This window comes from Xiphophorus couchianus, chromosome 20 (assembly GCF_001444195.1).
Source record: "Xiphophorus couchianus chromosome 20, X_couchianus-1.0, whole genome shotgun sequence".
NCBI lineage: Eukaryota > Metazoa > Chordata > Actinopteri > Cyprinodontiformes > Poeciliidae > Xiphophorus > Xiphophorus couchianus.
The window spans coordinates 17,973,282-17,995,012 of record NC_040247.1 but is presented as its reverse complement, the minus strand read 5'-3'; the positions used below and the strand labels follow the sequence as shown (position 1 = coordinate 17,995,012).

Here is a 21,731-nt window from a genome sequence, read left to right as displayed (position 1 = left end):
TGTTTTGGGAAAGCTTCAAAGTTGAGAAGAATTCAGTTTCACTCAAATTTACCGCATGTTTGCTGTCAGATCCTTATAGTCAAGAAATCAATTTTACTTTGTGTTAAATCGATTTAGCACAAAGTAAGCTGAAGGATCTCAAAAAGCAACAGGTCATCCCCAATCAACCTGTATTTCCTTGATCTTTTCTAATTTATTTCACCTTGTGATCAACTGAAAGATCCCGACACAGGATGGTTAATTGAAATCGACACACCTCCAATCCATCTGGGCAACAGGCAACAAACCTGTAACCAGAATAAGTGCAATGCCGCGTAAAGCAAAGCAAACCACTGTTTCATCTGTGGGTGAACCAGAACAGAAAAATACAAAGTCTTTGTGTCTGATCTGGGGAATGTGTTGACCTGCAGAATCTGATAAAGCTTTTATCATTCTCAGGAGAGCGTGAAACAGCACTGCCTGTCCTAGAATAACAGAACGCATGAGGACTGAGACACAGATCGCAGCCCTTTAGGGAAATAATCCCCCCAAAGGTGGTAACCTTCAAGCTGATCCATAATGGGGCATTCTTGGCTGTGTGTTTATTGTGTAACTCTGAAGTGAAATGAGCTGACATCTACCTGTCTTTAAAGAGTTAGAAAGCTGTTTCTAAGGCTTTAAAAACACAGAACCTGAGTGACTGGCCTTCCAAACTCAAAGCACATCCAGGAGGTCACAAAGGAACCAATGAAAACGATGAAAACAATTAATTAAAACAATTCTGTCAAATTCCTCCTCAGTGATCTAAAATACTCATTCCCAGTTGCTGTAATCACTTGGTGGTGGTTGATGCCTAGCCTGGTCCTTTTTGTTATTTTTTTTCCCCCTATAGAGGTAGAATGTGTTGGTTTTACTGAAAGGTTGATTAAATCTGTTTTAAATTTAGAATGTATTATTTTGGATCAGTTTTTCTACCAACTCAAGCCTCAAAGCAATATGGCCGCCTTGAATATGGGACTCAGCAATAGCCACAATAATAATAATAATGATAATAATACTAATAATAAAGAAATCTGTCATGCTCTCATGAAAATTTGTACTGTATTGAATCTTATATACACAGTAATATAAAATTTCATTTAATCAGATGATTTTTTTAAAGATTTTTCTGGCAAGTGGCAAATGATACCAAAATTTTGAGGACAGTGGAAGTAGATATATGAGACCCACTGCACTGAACCCCATTGGAAACCTCCTGGTTCTTCCACCAAATATTCATTTTTGAACTCTACCTGAGTTAAAACATCAGTATTGTTGTTTCTAAATGAATCTAAACTTGTTTTCTTTGCATTATTTGAGGTCTGAAAGCACTGCATCTTTTTCGTTATTTTGACCATTTCTCATTTTCTGCAAATAAATAACAAATTTACGCTTGTAATTTCGTAGTCATGTTGTCAGTAGTTCATAGAATAAAACGACAATGTTCACTTCACTCAAACACATACCTACAAAAAGTAAAGTCAGAGAAACCCATCATTTTTAAGTGGTCTCAACTTTTCCAGAGCTGTGGGGTCAAATTATATTCTACGTCGGCCTGCCATACTTGTGCCACACTTCCTCAACCGACAGAATCACAGAGCGAAAAAAAGGAGAGGAAGAAAAGAGTAACTTTCATCGGTCTGTGGAGAAGAAGAGCCGCAGCTGGGTTTGTAGGACGAGGTGAGGCTACTGTTATTCTGTTTTTGTTGTCACTTTTTCAAAGTTGGAACCTCTTAAGCCTCCAGTTTGCTGAAAGCTGGTTCAAAGACTCTTCTTCTCATAGGTGGCTTTTCGCCTTTCATCTGCTGAGGAACAATCTGTAACCGTTCACTTGTAGCGGGGAGCCGAAGTTTGGTCATTTTTCTATGCGGTCTGCCTAAAAAAGACAGTATGACAGTAACACAGTGTGTAAAAACAATTTTAGACGTATAACAAAGCAATTATACAGCAGGTACTTTTTTTTTTTAAAAAACAAGTGAAGTAGTTCTTGTCGCTTGCTTTTATTAACTGAAATGTCGCGACGGATTTAATGATCTATCAGACTGGACGGTGGCGCTGCGGGGTCAAGCTAAGGAAAAATAGCCGTATCGACAGGTGAGGTGCTCATCCAGACCGCTCTCTAGTTTTTAATCAGCTCTACTAACTGCTCCCTCCATCGGAGCCTTTAGTAATTGGATACATTATACTTTAAAAGCGTGACAGATACATATGGCAGTTCAGTTTGTTACTTAATCACCCAAACGTGGAGAGGGGATGGGAGCAGACCTGGACAACATGGACGCGGGTGTAAGATCGTGACGAGGACAGTCTGGATGCAGAGGCTCTGTTTGAGTCAGACTGCAGATGACATCTGTCAGCCAACTGTCAAGCGACCACATCCGTTGTTGCATAAACGCGAGATTCAGATGCACCGGCTGAAATGATTGGCTGCTCACTTTAGAGCCCGTGATTGATATTTAATTAATTGTTATTAAGCTCTCAGAAGTACCTGTCGCACCTCTAATCATAGTGCAGCTGTACCTTTGATGCTCGGGTCATTAAAAGACAGAAAAATACCTAGAAGTTCTAGTTTCATCCAAACAATGGAGCATTGTTCAGGTTTTGTTGATTTTTTTCCTCTCCATTTATCTTGGTCAGAAACAAGCTGCTGATGTTAGAAGTCAGTTCAGGATAGTAGTGCAGAAAATAGTTCAGGATTTCTGAAGTGGTGAGGCTCTGCTGTGAGCTTGTTGGTTTGCAGAGTGGAAAAACTTTGAGTAAAAAAATTTAACCACAACATAGAGATCTATAACTTAAAAAAAAAAATGTGACACATAATATATTTGCTTATTTGAAATTGAAAACGATTACTCCTACTGCTATTCTTGATTTTAAAAAAGAAATGTATCTATAATTTTTGTCATACGTTTCTTATACATCGAATTGAGCAAAAATATTTAAAAAGCACAATTAATTATGTAGCAGTTTTAACGTAAATTGGTATATTTCTTAGAATATTATGCTCTTTTCACCCCTCTGCTATTTGTTAGTTAGTATGTTAACATTAGCGGGTTAAATGGCTCACCTGCAGTCGACTCTTTGCCAACTGTATTTCGTTCACAAGGTAATATTTACAAACAATCAAGTTAGTGTTTTTTTTCTGTAGGTAAAAGTAAACTGTAGAGGTTTTCTTTCAACCATTTGACTAGCACTGCACAGCAACAGTTAGGGAGGGGCAGCACTGCATGGCTTGCCAGGCATCTCATTTAAAGGAAATCAAAATGTAGGTATGGATGACGTTCAAGTTTTATTGGTTTTAAAACCTTATCAAAAGTGAATAGTAGCAGCTGGTGCATGCTTAGTTGTAAGCTGTAATATCTGATCAGCAGTGTAAAGCTGCTGTTAGTGTCTTTATCTAGTCTAAAGTTAGATTAGCAATAGTTGTTCCTGAAGGCTGAAGCCAAGACCAAAGTGGACCTCTGCTGTCTTAAAGCAACTCCAGTCTAAAAGAAAAAATAAAACGACAACACACTGATTAATGTGAATGAGATTTTTATAAACCTATAATCACATTTGCAGTGATTGATTGATGGTAGATTGCTTACCGAGAATCTGCTGAATGAATGGAGGTAGGTGTTGGCTCTCCACCAATGATGTTCCTGTCTGATAAATGTAGTAAAAATTATGATTGTAAAGTGTTCATTCCTAGCAGAAAAGCAAAGCAGAGAAAGTAAAAATATGGCAGTAATTTTGTGTGTTTTTATTCTGACTTATTTTTATATCAGACAAGTTCCTCCTCTGTATGTGTTTCCCACAGGAAGATTATTGGTGGTGCACTGACTTCTGCCTCCTTTTCCCATGTGAATAACCATCCAGTGCAAATTTAACAACAGTTTAGAGTTTAGTAATGTTAAGTCATTGCAACATCTTTAAAGATTGTAGTTATTTTAAGATTGCACAAGTTTTCTTTGTTTTTTTTTTTTTTTTAATTAACAAGTTTTAACCTCCAGGACCCATTAATCTGTATTTATACTAAATGAGGAAGAGCTGGAGAAGGAAGGATATTCACTGTTTCACTTTGTACAACTTAAAATTCTTTCCTTTTTAAGTCTCAACCAGACCCAATTTTGTACTTTACCAATTTTAAGCAAGAGCAATCTTTCAAAACACATCTAGTTGTACATTATTTGATCTGGAATTACGCAGCCTTTAGGCCCCATCTGTAAGTGTGAGACTCACTGAATATCTTCTTCTGTGGTAACCGTAAAAGCATTTGCTGCTCCACCAAACCTGCCATTTTTCATGCTGCACATACATTTTTGCACAAAGAAGGGTATTTTATGATTCTGACCAGGAAGTTTAAAGCTTACTGTATGATGCTGTATGTAATGTGAGTGGTGAACTTAACAGATGGGACAAATCGAAGCTGCGCCCTAACCAGTCAATCACTCCTGCCCTCAATCACACGTTGTGCTTCTTATTGATTAACTCCGAAAAACCCCATGACATCACAGCCACCAACAACAACAGTGAGCGACTCTGCTGTTCTCTTTAGTGCACACTATTTTCTTGACTTGGTGTGTTTTTCTATGTTTTATTCGGGGTGGGGGTGGAGGAGGGTCTTACTTTTCCAGTCTCTTGCAGTCTCACTGTGGGCGGCGTGCTTTCAGGGATGTGAATAACGTCTAGGCTGAATGTGGAGCACAGCATGCCTGGCTTTGGATTAGCAACGTGTTAAGGCTTGTTCTGTCTTTGTAGTGGAGGCACACACCTTTAATGCTGAAACTGTTCTCTGACAGCAAAAAAAAAAAAGCAGCAGTGGAGCTGGCTGATGGTTAGTGCAGTTTGTACATGGACGTGTGGAACTACCCAAATAGTTATGCAAACCTGCATGGCCGTGCTAAGGGATAGTATAGCATCAGCAGACATTTCGTTTTTGCATTGCGTACACCAAGATGGGTTTTGCTTTGGCTGTTGTGGAAGTTGATGCAGAAAATGACATAATTGTTAGTCAGGATGTGTATTTTGAGGGGAATTTAAAAAACAAACAAACAACATATGTATTTTTTGTCCTTTGACAACAAGGAGAGCAACCTTATCTAATACACCACCAATCGTAATTCGTTACTTTTAGTTTTTTTCCAGAATATTTTTCAAATTACTGGTCTACTGTTTTAATCAAGTAAAGATAATGTTTGCACACTGTAAATCTATTGTTTCCCATTTAAAAAATAAACTTTGTCTGAACTTTTTATTAATGGCCTTGTATATAAAAAGGGAAGTGACCACTAGCCAGAACTAGTTTTGGTTTGAAATTCACCAACACCAGACCTCACGATCGAACTCCCCATAAAAAATTCAACCCAATTTTTTTTTTTGTTTCGTAAAACATAAAAAAGAACATTTAAAATATTGTAGCTTGAATACAAGTGGAGCAGAAAAGGAAAAGACTTTCAACTACAAAAGCAGGATTATCTTATTTTTTCTATGATGTTGATCTTACTAACTATCCAGAAATCTGCTCTGCTGTGTGTGGTTCTAAAATTTTGTGATGTTTGTGCTTTAAAAATTCAACGTCTTGATTAAAATTGTTGTTTGAATGACAAATGCCACCACTGTAATCCAGTACGTCTGTGTGTGAAAGGTTCTCCTGCTACTCGGCACCATGGCTCCTTTCCTGAGGATTGTCTTCAACTCGTTCGATATGGGCATTCTGCCTCCTATGACTGGCCAGCCTTTCTGTGCAATCAAGATGAAGGAAGCTCTGACTACAGGTGAGACAACCTTTTCACTGGACTACTTCTTTTTAACATTTCTTGCAGGTTTTCTCATTTCTTATGTTCAAAAAGACCAAATCGTAAATCATTTCCTCTGTCGCTGCTCCTGTCCTCCTCTTAGAACGAGGTAAGACACTCGTTCAGAGAAAGCCCACCATGTACCCGGCCTGGAAAGCCAGCTTTGATGCACACATCTACGAGGGGCGTGTGCTTGAGATACTGCTGATGAAGACAGCGGAGGAGGCGCTAGCCGAGGTTACCGTCGGCGTCTCTGTTCTCGCCGAGCGCTGCAAGAAAGCCAACGGACGAGCTGAGTTCTGGGTAGGACATGAAACGTCCCCGTCTCAAATTTGGACAAACATGAGAGGGTTTTGTTTACCTGTTTCTTGTTTTGTGTTCAGGTGGATCTCCATCCATCAGGGAAAGTGATGATGGCAGTGCAGTATTTTCTGGAGGATGTGGATACAGGTAAAAAGCTTTAAACATTACAGAGCCCTAGAAAGTATTCACACTCCTTGAACTTTTTCATATTTTGTCTCTTCAAAACCACAAATCTCAATATGTTAAAGTGAGATTTAATATCATGGAGCCTGAGACCAACCAATAAAATCCACTGCAACAAATTGCAATCATTCAGAAGTCACTTATTTGGAAAACAGTCCATCTCTGTGTAGTTTAATTTGAACATTAATTTAGATTTTTTTGTGAATGTTTCTGAGATTTGTTAGAGAAAATGAAGGTCAAGGAACATAGCTGGCAGGTTGGGGATAAAGTTGTGTAGAAGTGTAAAACAGGGTTGGGTTATGAAAAAGCAAAACACCCAGCTCTGAACATATCACAGAGTGCTGGAAAGAATATTGCATAACTAAAACCAAAGTAGACATGACTGTCTGAACTGGCATTAATCAGAGAAGCAGGCAAAAGGCCAATGGAGGTGCTCAGGTTGGTGAATTTGTTGAGAGGAAACTAATAGACCATCTGATCACTCCACAAATCTGGACTTAATGGGAGAACAATGCTGTTCCGTTTGCCAAACACCATACAGTGGACTCGGCAAACATGCAGCAGAACGTTCTCTGGTCAAATTGAAAGGTTGGGTCTACATTTAAAATACTGTTTTGGGCAGACGGCCATCATTCCACATCACCCTGAACACAACATCCTAATCAATGTTTCCCCCAGTGTTTTATAAGCCTGGCGGGCCACCAGGCTTTACTTGTGCCCCACCAGGCTAAGAATGGCTTATTTTTAATTTTGTTTTTAATTTGCAAAGTTAGCATTTTTTAAGACTTTATAGTTGGTGTTCAGGTATTAATCTTCCAATCTTTTAATAACACTTAATTGTCAAGTGATATTTTCAAATCTTCTGCCAACTTTAAGTATTTTTAACTCAAAAATACGATGGGCCGTTGGATGAACGACTGCCCTAGCGCCCCACCACTGAGCTTAGCAAGTTTTCTGGGGAAACCTTGCTTATGGAGAAGCATGGTGGTGGCAGAGTCATGCTTTTTCTCAGGAAGGACAGGAAAGCTGCTCAGGGTAGATTGGGTTGAGTTCAATAGTACTCCTGAGAATGAACCAGAGGTTACACATGTTGTACAATGCCTGAACGGTGTTTCTCTGTTTTAAAGAGAGTAAGCACGCTGCGAAGGAGGAAGAAGCTCCTACACTGAACCGTAGACGAGGAGCCATTAAGCAAGCGAAGATCCACTTCATAAAGAACCACGAGTTCATCGCCACGTTCTTCAGACAGCCAACTTTCTGCTCTGTGTGCAGAGAATTTGTCTGGTCAGTCCAGTTTACACTTCAGTCTTTAGAAAACTGCTTAGAGTCACCAAATAAACGCCAACCACACACAAAATGTAAGAGTAAAAATGGAATTAAACACCTTATGTGTCGATTCACTGATGTGCTGCATTATGTGCCAGATTGCCGAGAGCATTAAAGAGAACATGCTCCAGATTTACATCTTGATAAGTGGTTCTACTCTTTCCACTTGTTGAATTATTTAACACTTGTTTTTCTTAGAATGCAAGTCCTAATCTTTAAATCAGACAAATGGCTCCTCGGCTTCTCATAAACTCTTCAACGTCCGGTCTCCATTTATTTCTCAGTAATTATAGACTGAATATTACCAATAAATCAGGATGTTTCAATCCACACTGGGCATCATATAGAAAAGGAAACAAAAAATAAATGTGAAAACGAGTTCATTCATTTCATTTTCACTTTCTTCCACAGGGGACTCAACAAGCAAGGCTATAAATGCAGACGTAAGTTTACATTAATATTTAATTTTAGGAAGTGAGCAAAATGTCTGTGTCTTGTGCTATAATTGAAATGTGACGACAATATGACACAAAAGGGTAAAATTCTCTAATGTTGCTTTTTTACAGAATGCAATGCAGCCATCCATAAGAAATGCATAGACAAAATCATAGGCAGATGCACCGGAACGGCAGCCAACAGTCGGGATACTGTGGTATGTGACCCACTGTTTTTGCAGCACATCCTGCATGTGAGCGTTTTCCATATGCCTCCAGTTTGTTTTCCAGTTCCCACTTTTCTCACTTTTTGTCTTTTTTTTCTGTACATCTTCTTTTAATCTTAATCCTCAGATTGATCTTAATGTAGTATAAGTGTTATTACCATCTATATGCTGTTAAGATCTTTCAATAAGCACTAATGTTCAAAGATTTGAGAGCTGCATTTCAAATGCGTGAGACCATTTCGTACATCTCCAGACACATGATGTGTAAAATGACTCAGTGTTGAAAATACATCATTTAAATTTAAAGTATGACAAACAAATGTCATCATATCATTTTGATACAGTTCTTTTTTGGTGTCTTTGTAAATATGTTTTGTTTTTAAAAAAGATAACAGATGTCTCGGTATGTCAAATTAGATTACAAACTTTATTTATTGCTTTATTTTAGTAACTCAGTTTAAAAGTGAAGCTCACAGATTCATGACAGAAAGTCATGCATTTCTGGTAATTATGATGAGACTGGCTTTCAGTTAATGAGAACACAACATTCAGTTTCTCAGACTGTATAAAATATATATTTTGTAGAGTAATGACTGCTTATTAGCAGGTGTGTTCATGTACCGTAAATGCACACCATTATTCCAGGTTGCATCAAAAGCGGCGTTCGCCTCGTCTGCATTGAGTCTCGCCTTCCACAGATTCTCCTGGGATTTAGATCAGACCAGTCTGTTAGCAATTCAAGCATCATGATGCATTGAACTAGACAAAAATAGCTATAATTATAATTCGTGCAATATCACAAGGACTCCTTTGTGATATTGCACACATTATTGATATTGCAGGTCAGAAGCAATTTGATATATTGCTCAACTCTAAATGTGAGTTTTACTTTTTAAATGGAATTGCTCAACTAAATTCACCTGGAAAAAATGTATTAGTCTGTTTTAAGTAAGATATACAAGTTAAAAGATCACAAATGTTTTCTTGGCCCTTATTGTGAAGTTTATTTTTTGCAGTAATAATGATTGCCTTAGTTTGTCTTCAACTGTTTAACAAACAAATGTCCAAGTGAGAGACAAATGGACATTATCCAACACTACTTTAATCAGCAGTAGGAACAGGCCTGTTGGACTTTCCATCAGGCGCTGGTGACACTTTTGACAGATAAATCTGGTAAAATTGAAACACACCAACCAGAAATGACATTGCAGGTGTCCAGTTTGTACAGGATTAGATTACTACGAGTCATTAGAGAAATCCTCCTTATTCCCACAGTTCCAAAAGGAGCGTTTTAAGATCGACATGCCCCACCGTTTCAAGATCAACAACTACATGAGCCCCACTTTCTGTGATCACTGCGGGAGCTTGCTGTGGGGTCTGGTCAAGCAGGGCCTGAAGTGTGAAGGTAAAGCACAGAGGTGGTTAAACAGGAAGCAGCTTTGTGGTGTGCTGTTGTGCTTGACCGACTTGTTTGACTGTGTTTACAGACTGTGCCATGAATGTTCACCACAAGTGTCAGGACAAAGTGGCCAACCTTTGTGGGATCAACCAGAAGCTTCTAGCTGAAGCATTAACACAAGTTAGCCAGGTGAGTTGGTCATAAATGGTGCAGTCAGGTGTCCTCGCCATCAGAATAAAGGATGATACACAAGACTTGTCTAATTAGATTTATTTTGGACAGGGAGATATTTGATTAGTTATTCATTTGTGTTGTGATGTTTTACTTCATAAAATAAATACATTTTAATTTCATTTGCATAACATCGCGCTGCCTCATGCCACTGTAAACTTTGGTCTTTGTCCAGCCATGTTTACAGTTGTAAATTTTCTAATTATTTACCCATTTTATATTTTTCTTGAATGGCAGGTTTTTTGTTTTCCCCATTTTGAGCAGTTTCCCTTTGTCAAAGAATAAATAAATGTTTTTCAACTTCCAACTTAAAAAAAAGGAAAGCATGCGAGAATACAATGCCTTAGTTACACATGTTGGAAATGTTTGAGGCCCCATTAATTGTGGCAGCAGTGGTTTTATCAAAAAACAAATGTAAATGTGGAATTATTTTACCCTAATATAAAACTTAAAATTCTAGTTTTCTCAACATATTACTCCAGTAAAAGATCCACCTAAAGTTTTTAGACAATTTTACGAGCAGCCCAGCATGTCTTAGGGTTGCACATTTCTCCAAGACAGAGAGAGTTTTACCTTAAAATGTAAAGATTTTCATTGCCTGATAACAAGGCTGTCAAAAAAAGTCCTTAAATGTGACACCAGACCTTGTTAACCTGAACAGTTTACAAATCCTCGTTATTTTTGAGAAACATAACAGCAACATTAACAAGTGAAGAAATTACTCTCTCAAACGGTGTGTGGACGTATCACAGCTGCATGATGAACCTTTCTTATAATTGTATTTATTTATTTATTTTACCCCGTCTTCCACCAGAAATCAACTCGTCGCTCGGATCCCAACATGCCTGATATTGGTGATATTGGAATATATGATGAAGTAAACAAACTTGCTGGACTTGAGATCAACGGTCAGTAATCACATTTCTGTAATCTGCATCTACTTAACATATTTCTGTATGGACCCCGAACATGGAAAGAAACAACTTTGAAGCAGGTTTGTGATTTTTTTATTTTTATTTTTATTGCTCTGTATATTAGATGGGTCTCCGTACGGTAAACTGTGGGAAGGATCCGCCCAAAGACCCCAGTCTCGTCTTACCCACCTGACCCGCGTCAATGTCGACAACTTCGTCTTCCACAAGGTGTTAGGAAAAGGCAGCTTTGGCAAGGTACCCTCACTTATCGGCTTTATCTGCAGTGGAAAATGTAGATTATAGACAGTTGATAATAAAACTGATTAATCATCAGGCGCCTATCTAAATGTTGGCATTTACTGTTTTCTCCTTGTAGGTCCTCCTTGCAGAGCTGAAGGGCCGTGGAGAGTATTTTGCCATAAAGGCTCTGAAGAAGGACGTGGTGCTAATGGATGATGATGTGGAGTGCACGATGGTGGAGAAGAGAGTCTTGGCTTTAGCCTGGGAAAACCCCTTCCTCACCCACCTCTACTGCACCTTCCAGACCAAGGTAATCCTTCTCCTCAACTGTGAGCCATTTAGCCATTTTTCTTTGCTTTGCTGCACTCAATTCTCAATTTGGATCTTCTCCACAGGAGCATCTGTTCTTTGTGATGGAGTATCTGAATGGAGGTGATCTGATGTTTCACATCCAGGAAAAAGGACGCTTCGATCTTAACAGAGCAACGTAAGTGACACCTGCCATCGTTTCTTAATGTTAACCCTTTAAAGCTCTCACATTCATTATCAGAGAGTGGGTTAAATAGAGGGGAACATGCTCATTTCTTTGCTGCATGTTGGTCTTTTCTTGCACATGGTGTTCTGGAGGCTGGCTCATATCCATCTGCTTCTTTTCATTAGCAGACTATAGCTAAAGAGTAAAGAGTGAAAAAACTGTGCAGTGTTGTGTTCGTGGGGAGGTATCAGTTACTGCCACCCACCTCTCATCACACTATGGAAATCCCTCCAGAAAAAAGCAAGCTGGTGATAGAAAGTGTGAAAAAGCTCAACATTTGGCTGCACTTCAACTAACTAAGTTTCAAAAAGTCTCACTTTTGAAAGAATTTCTCCCAAGCAAAGATTTCAGTGGCTTGCAAAGGTACCACACACAAAGTACTTTATAATGTTAAGTGGAAGGAAAACGGTACATGGTTTATATTTTACTAATAAAAGATTTAATAGTGTGGCATCCATTTTTATGCAATCAAGGAACACACCAAATAATTTGTCTATATTCTTACAGCATGATTTTCTTCAGAAAGGCCAGAGAAGCTGATCAGAGGTAAATGAAGGGCAACATTGGAAGACAAACTGCTGGAGACTGCAACAGTCTCTGTTCACCTTCCAGCAGGACAATGGCTCTAGCTACAGTGTGTAGTTTAAGTGAAAGCATTTTCATGTGTTCAGTCAGAATCCACACCTGGATCCAACTGGGACTCTGTGGAAGAAATTGAAAACTGCGTTCATAGTTGCTCTATATGAAATATGGTTGCACTTTAGCAATTTTACAAAGACGGAAAATAGAAAATATGCCAGCCTCTCGATGTTCAAAGCTGCTAGGGAGATAACTTAAGACTTTCAGCTGTAATTTCCACACAAGGTGGTTTTGCAAAGTGCTGACTCAGTGACCAAAAGAATGAAATTGTTGCATGAGTTTCCTCCTTACAGATGAGGTAAGAAGCTTTGTCATCTAGGAGGGAGACAAGAGTAGAGCTGCTGCTCCTCTATATCGAGAGGAGCCAGTTGAGTTGCTCAGCCTTCCAGCTAGGATGCCTCCTCTCGGTTGGCCTGAGAACGCTTTGGGATTCCCCAAGAGGAGCCCAAGTCTCTGCGGAGGTTACTGCATACAGTGACTGGTGTCCCAGTTACATCTCCTGTAGTTAAACCAGTAGTTGTGTCTGGAACATGAGCAACACTGTACTTTGTAAACATGAAACTCTAATCCTGTGTTGTCAGCTGTTTAATCCTCCTGCCTCATGTTGGATATTTGATCCCTCCAAAGATGGGCAGAGTCGGCTTCATCACCGTGTTGTGTTTTACATTATTTTGTTTAAAAATGCTGTGATTCTTCAGTTTTACTTTATTTTGTCAATCAAGTTTGTTTGTATGTTGTCTGTTTTTCCTAAAAAGATTAAAAACCTTTATTCTAATAATTATAAATGAACTATGGGTAATTTTTGGCATGTGATCCCAAAAACTGATTGAACTTCTCTTTAAGAACAATGATTTATGTTTAAAATGTCCCCCTGGATGTTTTTGCTTATTTTAATTATACGCAGTTCTTTAAATGTCTTGTGAGTAAATATATTTTCCCATTTATCCATAACAACTGGAACTTTTAATATCTAGCAAGTTATTTTTGCAATTTACCGTCTACTAAACTCTTGCCCCTCAGATTAATTTCACTTGCTGCTACGGTGGGGGTGAAATTGCCGTAATAACCCAAGATTGGCTAGAAAGCGCAACGTCTCCCCTTTCAGAAACCGTTGGAATTTTTCAGATAGCGGAATTACGGTACTGCAACTTTACCTGGATCGTCGCCGCTACGTTCAGTCTGGCAGGGTTAAAATACTAAGATGTGTTCAACTAAGATGAAATAATTAGTAAGGTCGCAGTATCTTTATAAAACAACTGTGTTTGTGTTTTCTCACTAAGCTTAAGTTTGAAATTGCCAAAAGGCTGTAATCATTTTCAAACCCACCCTGTTCCGTAACAGAGAAGCTCAACCTTCACGTTCCCTGCTGAAGCTCTTGCTCACTCGCACAGCTACTGTTGCCATCGTATCACCTTTATCACACTTTGAGATCAACACATCATGCTTTTTCCCCAGACAAGTTCCTCTGCAGACATTTCTCAGCTAGTCTTAAAACTAGTGTTGGTGAGTAACGGTGTCAGCATGATGACCAATCGTCTGGTTCCTGGCACCAGCCGATGTCTGTCCCTCTAGTTTAGCACCCGAGTTTATTCAAGGAATTTGGAAGATTTTCTTTGAATAGTTTGTTTATATCAACCTGTAGAGGAAGAGTTGCTAACCCCAATTTAAATCTTTTTGACTTATATTTAGAATTTAGAATAGTTTTGTCAACTTTGCTGTCAAGCTGGAGGTCCTCTGTCTTATCGGCTTGTTTCAGATGTTTAAATGATATTTTGTGATGACCACAATCCTCAGCATTTCTCTCATTGCTGTCCCAGTTTCTGAAAACATTATTTTGGCTTATTTTAGCTTAATCATAGATGGTACAAATACATACATTGACCACTTTTTTTGTTTTGAATGTTGCTACTGAAGTCGAGTTTCATCGGCCCAGACAGCGCTTTTCAATCTGATGTTGTTGAATTTCAGTGAGGTTGTGTGGATTGTTTCCTCAGTTTTTCTGGTCTTAGCTGACAGGAGTGACAGCTGCTGTTTACTTAGAGCTGGTGTTCTGGATAACTTGGTACCGGAACAGTTTTTGAGCCACTGTTGCCATTGTATCACCTTTAACAATCTCCTTATCACACTTTGAGATAAACAAATCATGTTTTTTCACAGACAACTGCATCTAAATGTATTCAGACCTTTTACTGTAGACCAGAAAGATTGCTGCGAATGAAAATCCCAGCAGATCCTCAGTTTCTGAAATCCTCAGACCTTCCCCACTGGCAACAACCATCATACCACATTAAAAGTCACTTGAATCGTCTTTGTTCTTCATTCTGATGCTCAGTTTGAACTCTATCACATTGTCTTCTTCATGTCTAAATGCCTAAATTTATTGTGTTTCTGCATTTGGTTGGATGATTCTCTATATGTGTACCTCCTAAAGTTGTGGGTGGGTACATAGAATGAAATTACACAAAATGTCTGTATTTGGATCTGTGTTGCCAAAAATACAAATGTGGCAGTAAATTTAAAAACTGGTGCCTTTTTAAAGTTTGCAACTTTTTTCTAGTGATCTCTCATAATCTCGTTTGAGTTGAATTCGAAACTCCTTGCTTTAGTCCTAAAAAGGCTCTTTCTTGTCGCTGTGACACAATATACACATCCTGTTTTTGGTGGTCTGCAAGTTGTCCAAGACGCCCGGCCTAAACGAGAACCATTTCTACATTCAACTTCTGTATACGTTTTCCTGTTTCTACACAGCTTCCCGTACCACAGAGTATTTGCATGACACGTGCGGTGGAGTATGCAGATATTTGACGTGAATTTGGTACAAAGGCTCTCTTAGTTTGTTTATTATTATTTTGTGTGTGACTGCACATGCTGTCACGGTCAAATGGAGAGTTGTGCAGTTATCTGCTGCATCTGCTTATGCAACACTTTTTCTTCAGAGTTTCAAATGACCTCTTTTACTAACACAAAACCGGTTCTCTCTGTACACACTTTTGGCCTGTTAAACTGTAAACAAGAGTCTGCTCCAACATTTTGACGACGTTCGCAACGCAGAAACTAAGCACACAATCTGGACTGCTTTCCAGATCCTATTTTAGGTTTCTGTTCATGGTGATGTCTTTTTATTTACACAATGAGATTATTGTTGTACTGGAGCTACAAGATCATTTTCATCACCACTGTTAAGTGAGACATTAAGCGGCTATAAGCAGACATCTTGCTTGGCTGCTGTCAGTGGATCCTTTGCGGCAGGCGAGCAGGAGGTGGACCAGTCTATCGATTGCTCTCGCTGATGAATTGTTCCACCTGTCACTCGGTAGGAGAAGCAGGTCAGCGATAGGCTAATCTTTCAGCTCACACAAGCTCTTGGGTTTCACATTATGAGAGTGTTAGTCACTTGTCTTCTACACCAAACAAATGTCCTCCTGAATAATTCAGGTTCCGCGCTGAAACAAGTGCGGTGTTCGGCTGTCGGCTCCGCGCTGAGGCAACCACGGCACCGGGCGGCAATTTTCCATCTGAAACGAGTCACTGATTTCTGGCCGTCTCCCTCAGGTTCTACTCTGCTGAGATCGTTTGTGGTCTTCAGTTCCTGCACTCCAAAGGAATCATCTACAGGTCAGAACAAAAATATGTGAAGTACTTAGTCTCAATTAACAACACACGCTTAAAGACTTTCTTCCCTTTACACACATTTTTTTATTTTATTTCTATTAACACCATTGCTTTCAGCCAAGCTGCTAGTTTGTGAGTGTAAATGAACTGAAAGTTCAAAAAAACTGCTTGGTTAGGTAATCCCACACATTTCTTTGCTGAGAAAGTTTAAATACCATTGTGTGGTAAAGCAGTCACGAGCAAAGGCTGTTAGGAAAACTGTGACTGCAAAACTGCACGCTCAAAAAGCATGTTGAGGAGAAGGAGTGAACCAGCATGCGACTGTGGTATCATAAACGGATTTGAGAAACTAAAGGATACATAAAGATGCATTTTAATATATTAGATATATGTAATTCAATAGCAGAGTGATTATGCTAAGTGCTTTTTTATGTCGATGTTCATGATTATTGCTTTGTTTTAGCTTATTTTGCTGTAGTAGAGCTACAGAACAAAGATATTAAGAAAATGACAGGAAGAGATAAAAGCTCAATTGGCTTATAGAAGGGTTCCACCCAAATAATATAGAAAAAACATTTAATATAATCCAAGAATACAAAACTTCATCAGTTCATCATAACTGTATGAAATACAATCACATAAAAAAAGACATAAAAACACATCTACAAAGCGTTAGAACCTCAAACTCAGCAGCTTCTGTGATATTACATGACATTAATAAACAGGGAGTTTTAATTCAGAAATGTTTTGACCCACATGATTTCACAGTTGACCATCACTGACACTTTCCACAAGAAGGGTAACCCAAAAAAGGTTATTGCTAAAGAAGCTGTTTTTTCACTGTGTGCAGTATCCAGGCACATTAGAGGAAAATTGAGTGGAAGGAGAAAAAAAAGAGTGTTAGAAAGAGGTGCACAAGCAGCGGGTATAACCTTGAAATGATTGGAGTACAGAAGGTATGAACTGTAGCTGGAGTTGGTGCTTCAAGAGCAGCCACACAGTATAACTAAGACCTGGGCTTCAAGTATCAAATTCCTTGTTTTAAGCCTTTTCTGAAAAGGAGACAACAAGTGAAGCATCTTAGCTGGACCGAGATAAAAAGGACTGGGCTTCTGCTCACTATGCAAAGTGTTGCTTTCAGATGAAAAATAAAAGCTGCATTTCATTGTCTCAATGCCACGCTGCACTGATGGCAGTGCTTCTTGAAAACAGAGCCCAGACAAATATTGAGTGCATTTACAGTACAGGACATGGACACACTTTTTTGTTCTTCCTGTATTTTACTCATTTTTTTATTGATCTTATGTAATAACATTTTATGAAAAGTTAAACTCTGTTTTTTATTGCTTTTATCAGTCACAATCATCAACATGAATAGTTGAAATATGTTAGTCTGCGTGGGAGGAAACTATAAGATGAATGAATTTCACTTTTTAATGGGACAGTTAGTAAAAATTAGATGTGTAATGTGGAACATATTTGTATGAGACAATTAGGATTTAATAAGCTTTTGCGTCTTCCTACTTCCTTTTGTACTAGATATGAAAGGTTTTTATGTTTGATGATTAGTATGTTTTTATTGTTGTATTTTCTTGTTGGTCTTGATTTTTTTTCTGACATTTTACATGTTCAAAATAAAATAAACATCTAAGGAAGAAAATGAACTGAATTACTCAAACTAATCTGAGTAACCTCACATGAAAAGCATAATAAATGCTTGTTTTTACTGTTTATTTAACAGTAAAAACTTGTCAAAAAAACAGCATAAAGTCCTGTGAGTGGAAATAATGATTTGATAGGAAAAAACTAACATTTAGCATTAAATGTAACATTAGACTGTACAAGCATTATTTGAAAGCAGGAGCGGACTCAATTAGTGATAAATCAGCTCGGATTCAGACAATTGACTCTTTATTGAATTAACATTAATGTCAAATAATTTTTCAAGGTTCATTATGTGATAAACCTCATCTTCACTTAAAATAATTGTACACAGTAACTGGAAACAGACAGTGGTTTATCTCACTTAATCCTAATCTTCGTTTTACATTTTTCAGAGATCTTAAATTAGACAATGTCATGCTGGATTACGAGGGCCACATAAAGATCGCTGACTTTGGTATGTGCAAAGAGAACGTGTTCGGGGAGAATCGGGCCACGACTTTCTGTGGTACCCCCGACTACATTGCTCCAGAGGTAAATCAGATCGCTCTTACAGGCTTTCCCTTGTTCTGAAAGATTTCCGTTTGAAACAGACTCGGTTTGTTCAAAATGTTTCAGACTGAACGCTTTCTGTTTCAACCCAGATCCTGCTGGGACAGAAGTACTCGTTCTCAGTCGACTGGTGGTCGTTTGGGGTGTTGCTGTACGAGATGCTGATCGGTCAGTCGCCTTTTCACGGCGACGACGAGGATGAGCTGTTTGAGTCCATCCGCGTGGACACGCCTCACTATCCTCGCTGGATCAACAAGGATGCCAAAGACTTGCTTGAACGGGTTTGTATCGCATAACTCATTTTAAGTCAACAAGGGATACAGATTACTAGCAACTGTGAATAAGCTCTGAAAGATTAGTTAACCATGTCAAATTGCATTTAGTGCATCAGTGTTGCATATGTTTTGACTCAGAACATATTCTTTATAATCCTCTTGTATCCAAATGTCTTTTACAATAAAGGTAAAAGACCTTTACTGTCTTTTACCTTTATTATATATATATATATAAATTACATATTTAATTTTATTTAAAAAATTAAATATATCATCATCAGCTTTATTAAAGACACAACTAGGTCCTCATGAGAAAAAAAATAGTAAAAAGTTTAATATTTTTTAGATTCTTTACATGTGGAGTGAAATATTTCAACCCTTTGCTTCTTGTCATTTTTATTATTATGCCTTACAGATAATGAAACCCCAAAAACATTAGTGTCTCATATTATTACCGCAGATTATTTCACTTTTAACAAGACAATTTTCGCATTTTATAAGTGAAGTACTATGCTAGTCGAACTAGTACTTTTTCATCAATATTAAGGAATTATTGGCTTACAACAAGCTCCTACATCTTTCTGAAGAGTTACTTGTGAGATGTTTGTTCTTATTTCAGGTGTTCTAAGATATTTGCACTAGATGCTAGACCAAAATACTTGCTAAGATTTTTGCAGTGTCGATAATTATGCTAATTTTATTAAGACTGGAGAGCAGACACGGCATGTCCTAATTTAATCTTTCTAACTTTTTTTTTTATCTCTCCATGCAGTTGTTTGAACGAGACCCCTCATGCAGGCTAGGAATCGTGGGATCGCTTCAGTCACACTCCTTCTTCAAGAGCATTAACTGGCAGGCCCTGACGAGGAGAGAAGTTGAACCTCCCTTCAAACCTAAAGTGGTGCGTTTCATGCTTTTTTTCAGAGGAAAGACATTATAAACCACAGACCCTGTGCTGTTATCTAATGATGGTCACTCTCTTTTAGTTTCTCTGAGATTTGTTTTCTTCTCGTTTCCAGAAAGCTCCAAATGACTGCAGCAACTTCGATCGGGAGTTCCTCAATGAGAAAGCGCGGCTTTCTTACAGCGACAAGAACTTCATAGACTCCATGGACCAGACTGCATTTTCTGGCTTTTCGTTCATAAACCCCAAAATGGAGCACCTTCTAGAGAAGTGATTGGTTCTTAGCACCAACCTGACTGAGGAGTTTCTCCTGTTGTTCAAGGGACATTTTCCCTACTTTCAGACAAATGAGGTGTTCCTCAAACAAATCAGTATTTATGTAACTTTCATTTCGGGTGCAAACTATTCTCTGTTGGTACATATAGAAAATAATGCCTGTACTGTATATATTGATGTTATTGTATTTGTGTGCATGCTTATTATTGGTTACGGCTGTGAAAGCCTGTATGAGTAATAAGAACATGGTGGGAGGCTGAAAATACTTTGACTCCATGTAACGTCAGTGCTACCATCTGCAGCCTTTTTGTTTCCTTCATCACATGCAGCTGACTGTAACTGGAGATGGTAAATAATGAAGGGAGGAAAAAGCTTCACGTGTAAACTGTACTGTTGTAGATTAATTGTGTAAGTCAGGTGAGTGCATGTGTATGACTCAGAACAATAACATGTCTCTTTTCAAACTGTAGATCAATAATTAACGTTATCTTTCAGAAACCTCTGGACTCTTGCTTTTGACTTAAGATTCAGCCGTGGTTGTGTTGATTGTTGAAGATGAAAAGATCAAATTTAAACGCAATCAGCCGCCCGTTGCTGTACAGATCACTCCTACCTATAGACGGTGGTGAATTTGGTAAAGTTATGACTAAAGGGAGTTTAATAATTGTTATCTGAATGTAGCTAGGGAGCAGGACATCACTGAATTGCTGTATATAGATATTTTAGATGTATATTGCTGTATCATGTATATTGGTTCGGTAATGATGTAATTTTTTTTTTTACTATCTCTATATTTACATCTGATTTAAAAAGCAAAACATCAGCTCCCAAGACTGCTTCTTTTTTTTGTTTGTAATAATGAAGCTCTTAGGTTTATGTACATTTAATCTATGGTACAAAGCATTCTTATTAAAAAGATTACATGGGTTGGATTATGTTTGTTATACATGCTTCTACTTTATAGTCTGAACACATTAATTTAATTTAATTTTGTTTTTTAATCTTCACTTTGTATTTTTAACATGCATTTCAAGATGAGAAAATTAAATTGTTCTCTAAATGCAGCGCTCCTTCAGCTTTTCCACATTTGATCATATTATAATCACAAGCCTCAGTGTATTTTATTAAGTTTTTATGTGATAGACCGACACAAAGTAGACCAGAGCAGTAATTAATGATCATTTCACTTTTACAAATACAACCTTGAACGTCATGCCATGTAATTGTGTTTGATTCTGATTTAATATCTCAAAATAAAATCAAATTAATTCAATAGTTCTTAAATACAGTCCACATGTGTGCAATTTATTCTCAGTCTAAATCTAGCTGTTCTGTGAAGGACTCAGAGATTTGTTAGAGAACATTAGTGAAAAAAGCAACATCAGACCAAGAAACAGGAAGAGGGAGAAAGTAGTGGAAAGGTTAAAACTTGATTTAGTAATAACCCAATATCACAGAGCTCCGCTCAATATGTCCAGACATTGTAGTTTTATTTAAATAAAATAAAATTATTTTTAAATTTGTCTGTTTTTTATTAAAAATATTGTCAGAGCTTTACTTTTCTATTTATTTCATATTGATATACAATAAAGACATAAATAGTAAACATCTTTCAACCAAAAATGCCTGAAATAAAGACATGAACCTACAGTGTAAATTAAAGTGAGGAGAAACGAAAGAAGGAGAAATGTTGTTGCTGGTGTTATTTATCTGTTGAGTCTCAAGCAAAAGTACAGTAAACATATATGGTCACAGGAAGTACTTTACCCAGTTCTAACATACATTACTGCACAATTTGGTTTTATAAAGTTTATATTAAGAGGGATTGATGTAAAAAGGTTTATTCCACCTGAATTTGGTTATCTGCAGGTATGTCATTTATGTTTGTTTTTTTCTGCCTTTAGTCTTTAAAAAACTAGAATTAGCACCTAACTTTCTTGCAAAAATATCAAACCGATGTTCTAAGTTTTTTCAGTACTAAGTAGCCTTTTTCAGAATGCTTTTTTACTCTTACTTGAGTAATTTCTTGGTTGACTGCTTTTTACTTGAGTAAAAAATATGTTGAAGTGGCCCACTCTTATTAGAGAGCAACGTTTGGCAACTCTATCCACCTCTGCACAAATGCCACATTTTCTCTAACAGAGAGGCACTGTTTTACATCATAAAGGGGAGAGCTACGCCCTCTAGCGCTGCCAATGGAAATCGAACATCTTTTGACGTCACCGCG

The 21,731-nt window shown here is 37.9% G+C and overlaps 1 protein-coding gene across 1 annotated transcript; it reads left to right on the top strand.

The window, feature by feature from the left end:
- Nucleotides 1-1,563: 1,563 nt before the first annotated feature.
- prkcda (protein kinase C, delta a) lies at nucleotides 1,564-20,568 on the top strand. The gene is made up of 18 exons (XM_028003058.1): nucleotides 1,564-1,698; nucleotides 5,642-5,771; nucleotides 5,896-6,095; nucleotides 6,176-6,242; nucleotides 7,406-7,562; nucleotides 8,016-8,047; nucleotides 8,171-8,256; nucleotides 9,541-9,670; nucleotides 9,753-9,853; nucleotides 10,710-10,803; nucleotides 10,934-11,064; nucleotides 11,186-11,359; nucleotides 11,445-11,536; nucleotides 15,776-15,838; nucleotides 17,893-18,031; nucleotides 18,142-18,330; nucleotides 19,097-19,225; nucleotides 19,344-20,568. The coding sequence occupies exons 2-18, from the start codon at nucleotides 5,663-5,665 to the stop codon at nucleotides 19,500-19,502; spliced, it is 2,052 nt and encodes a 683-aa protein (XP_027858859.1). The 5' UTR covers nucleotides 1,564-1,698; nucleotides 5,642-5,662; the 3' UTR covers nucleotides 19,503-20,568.
- The last annotated feature ends 1,163 nt before the right edge of the window (nucleotides 20,569-21,731 follow it).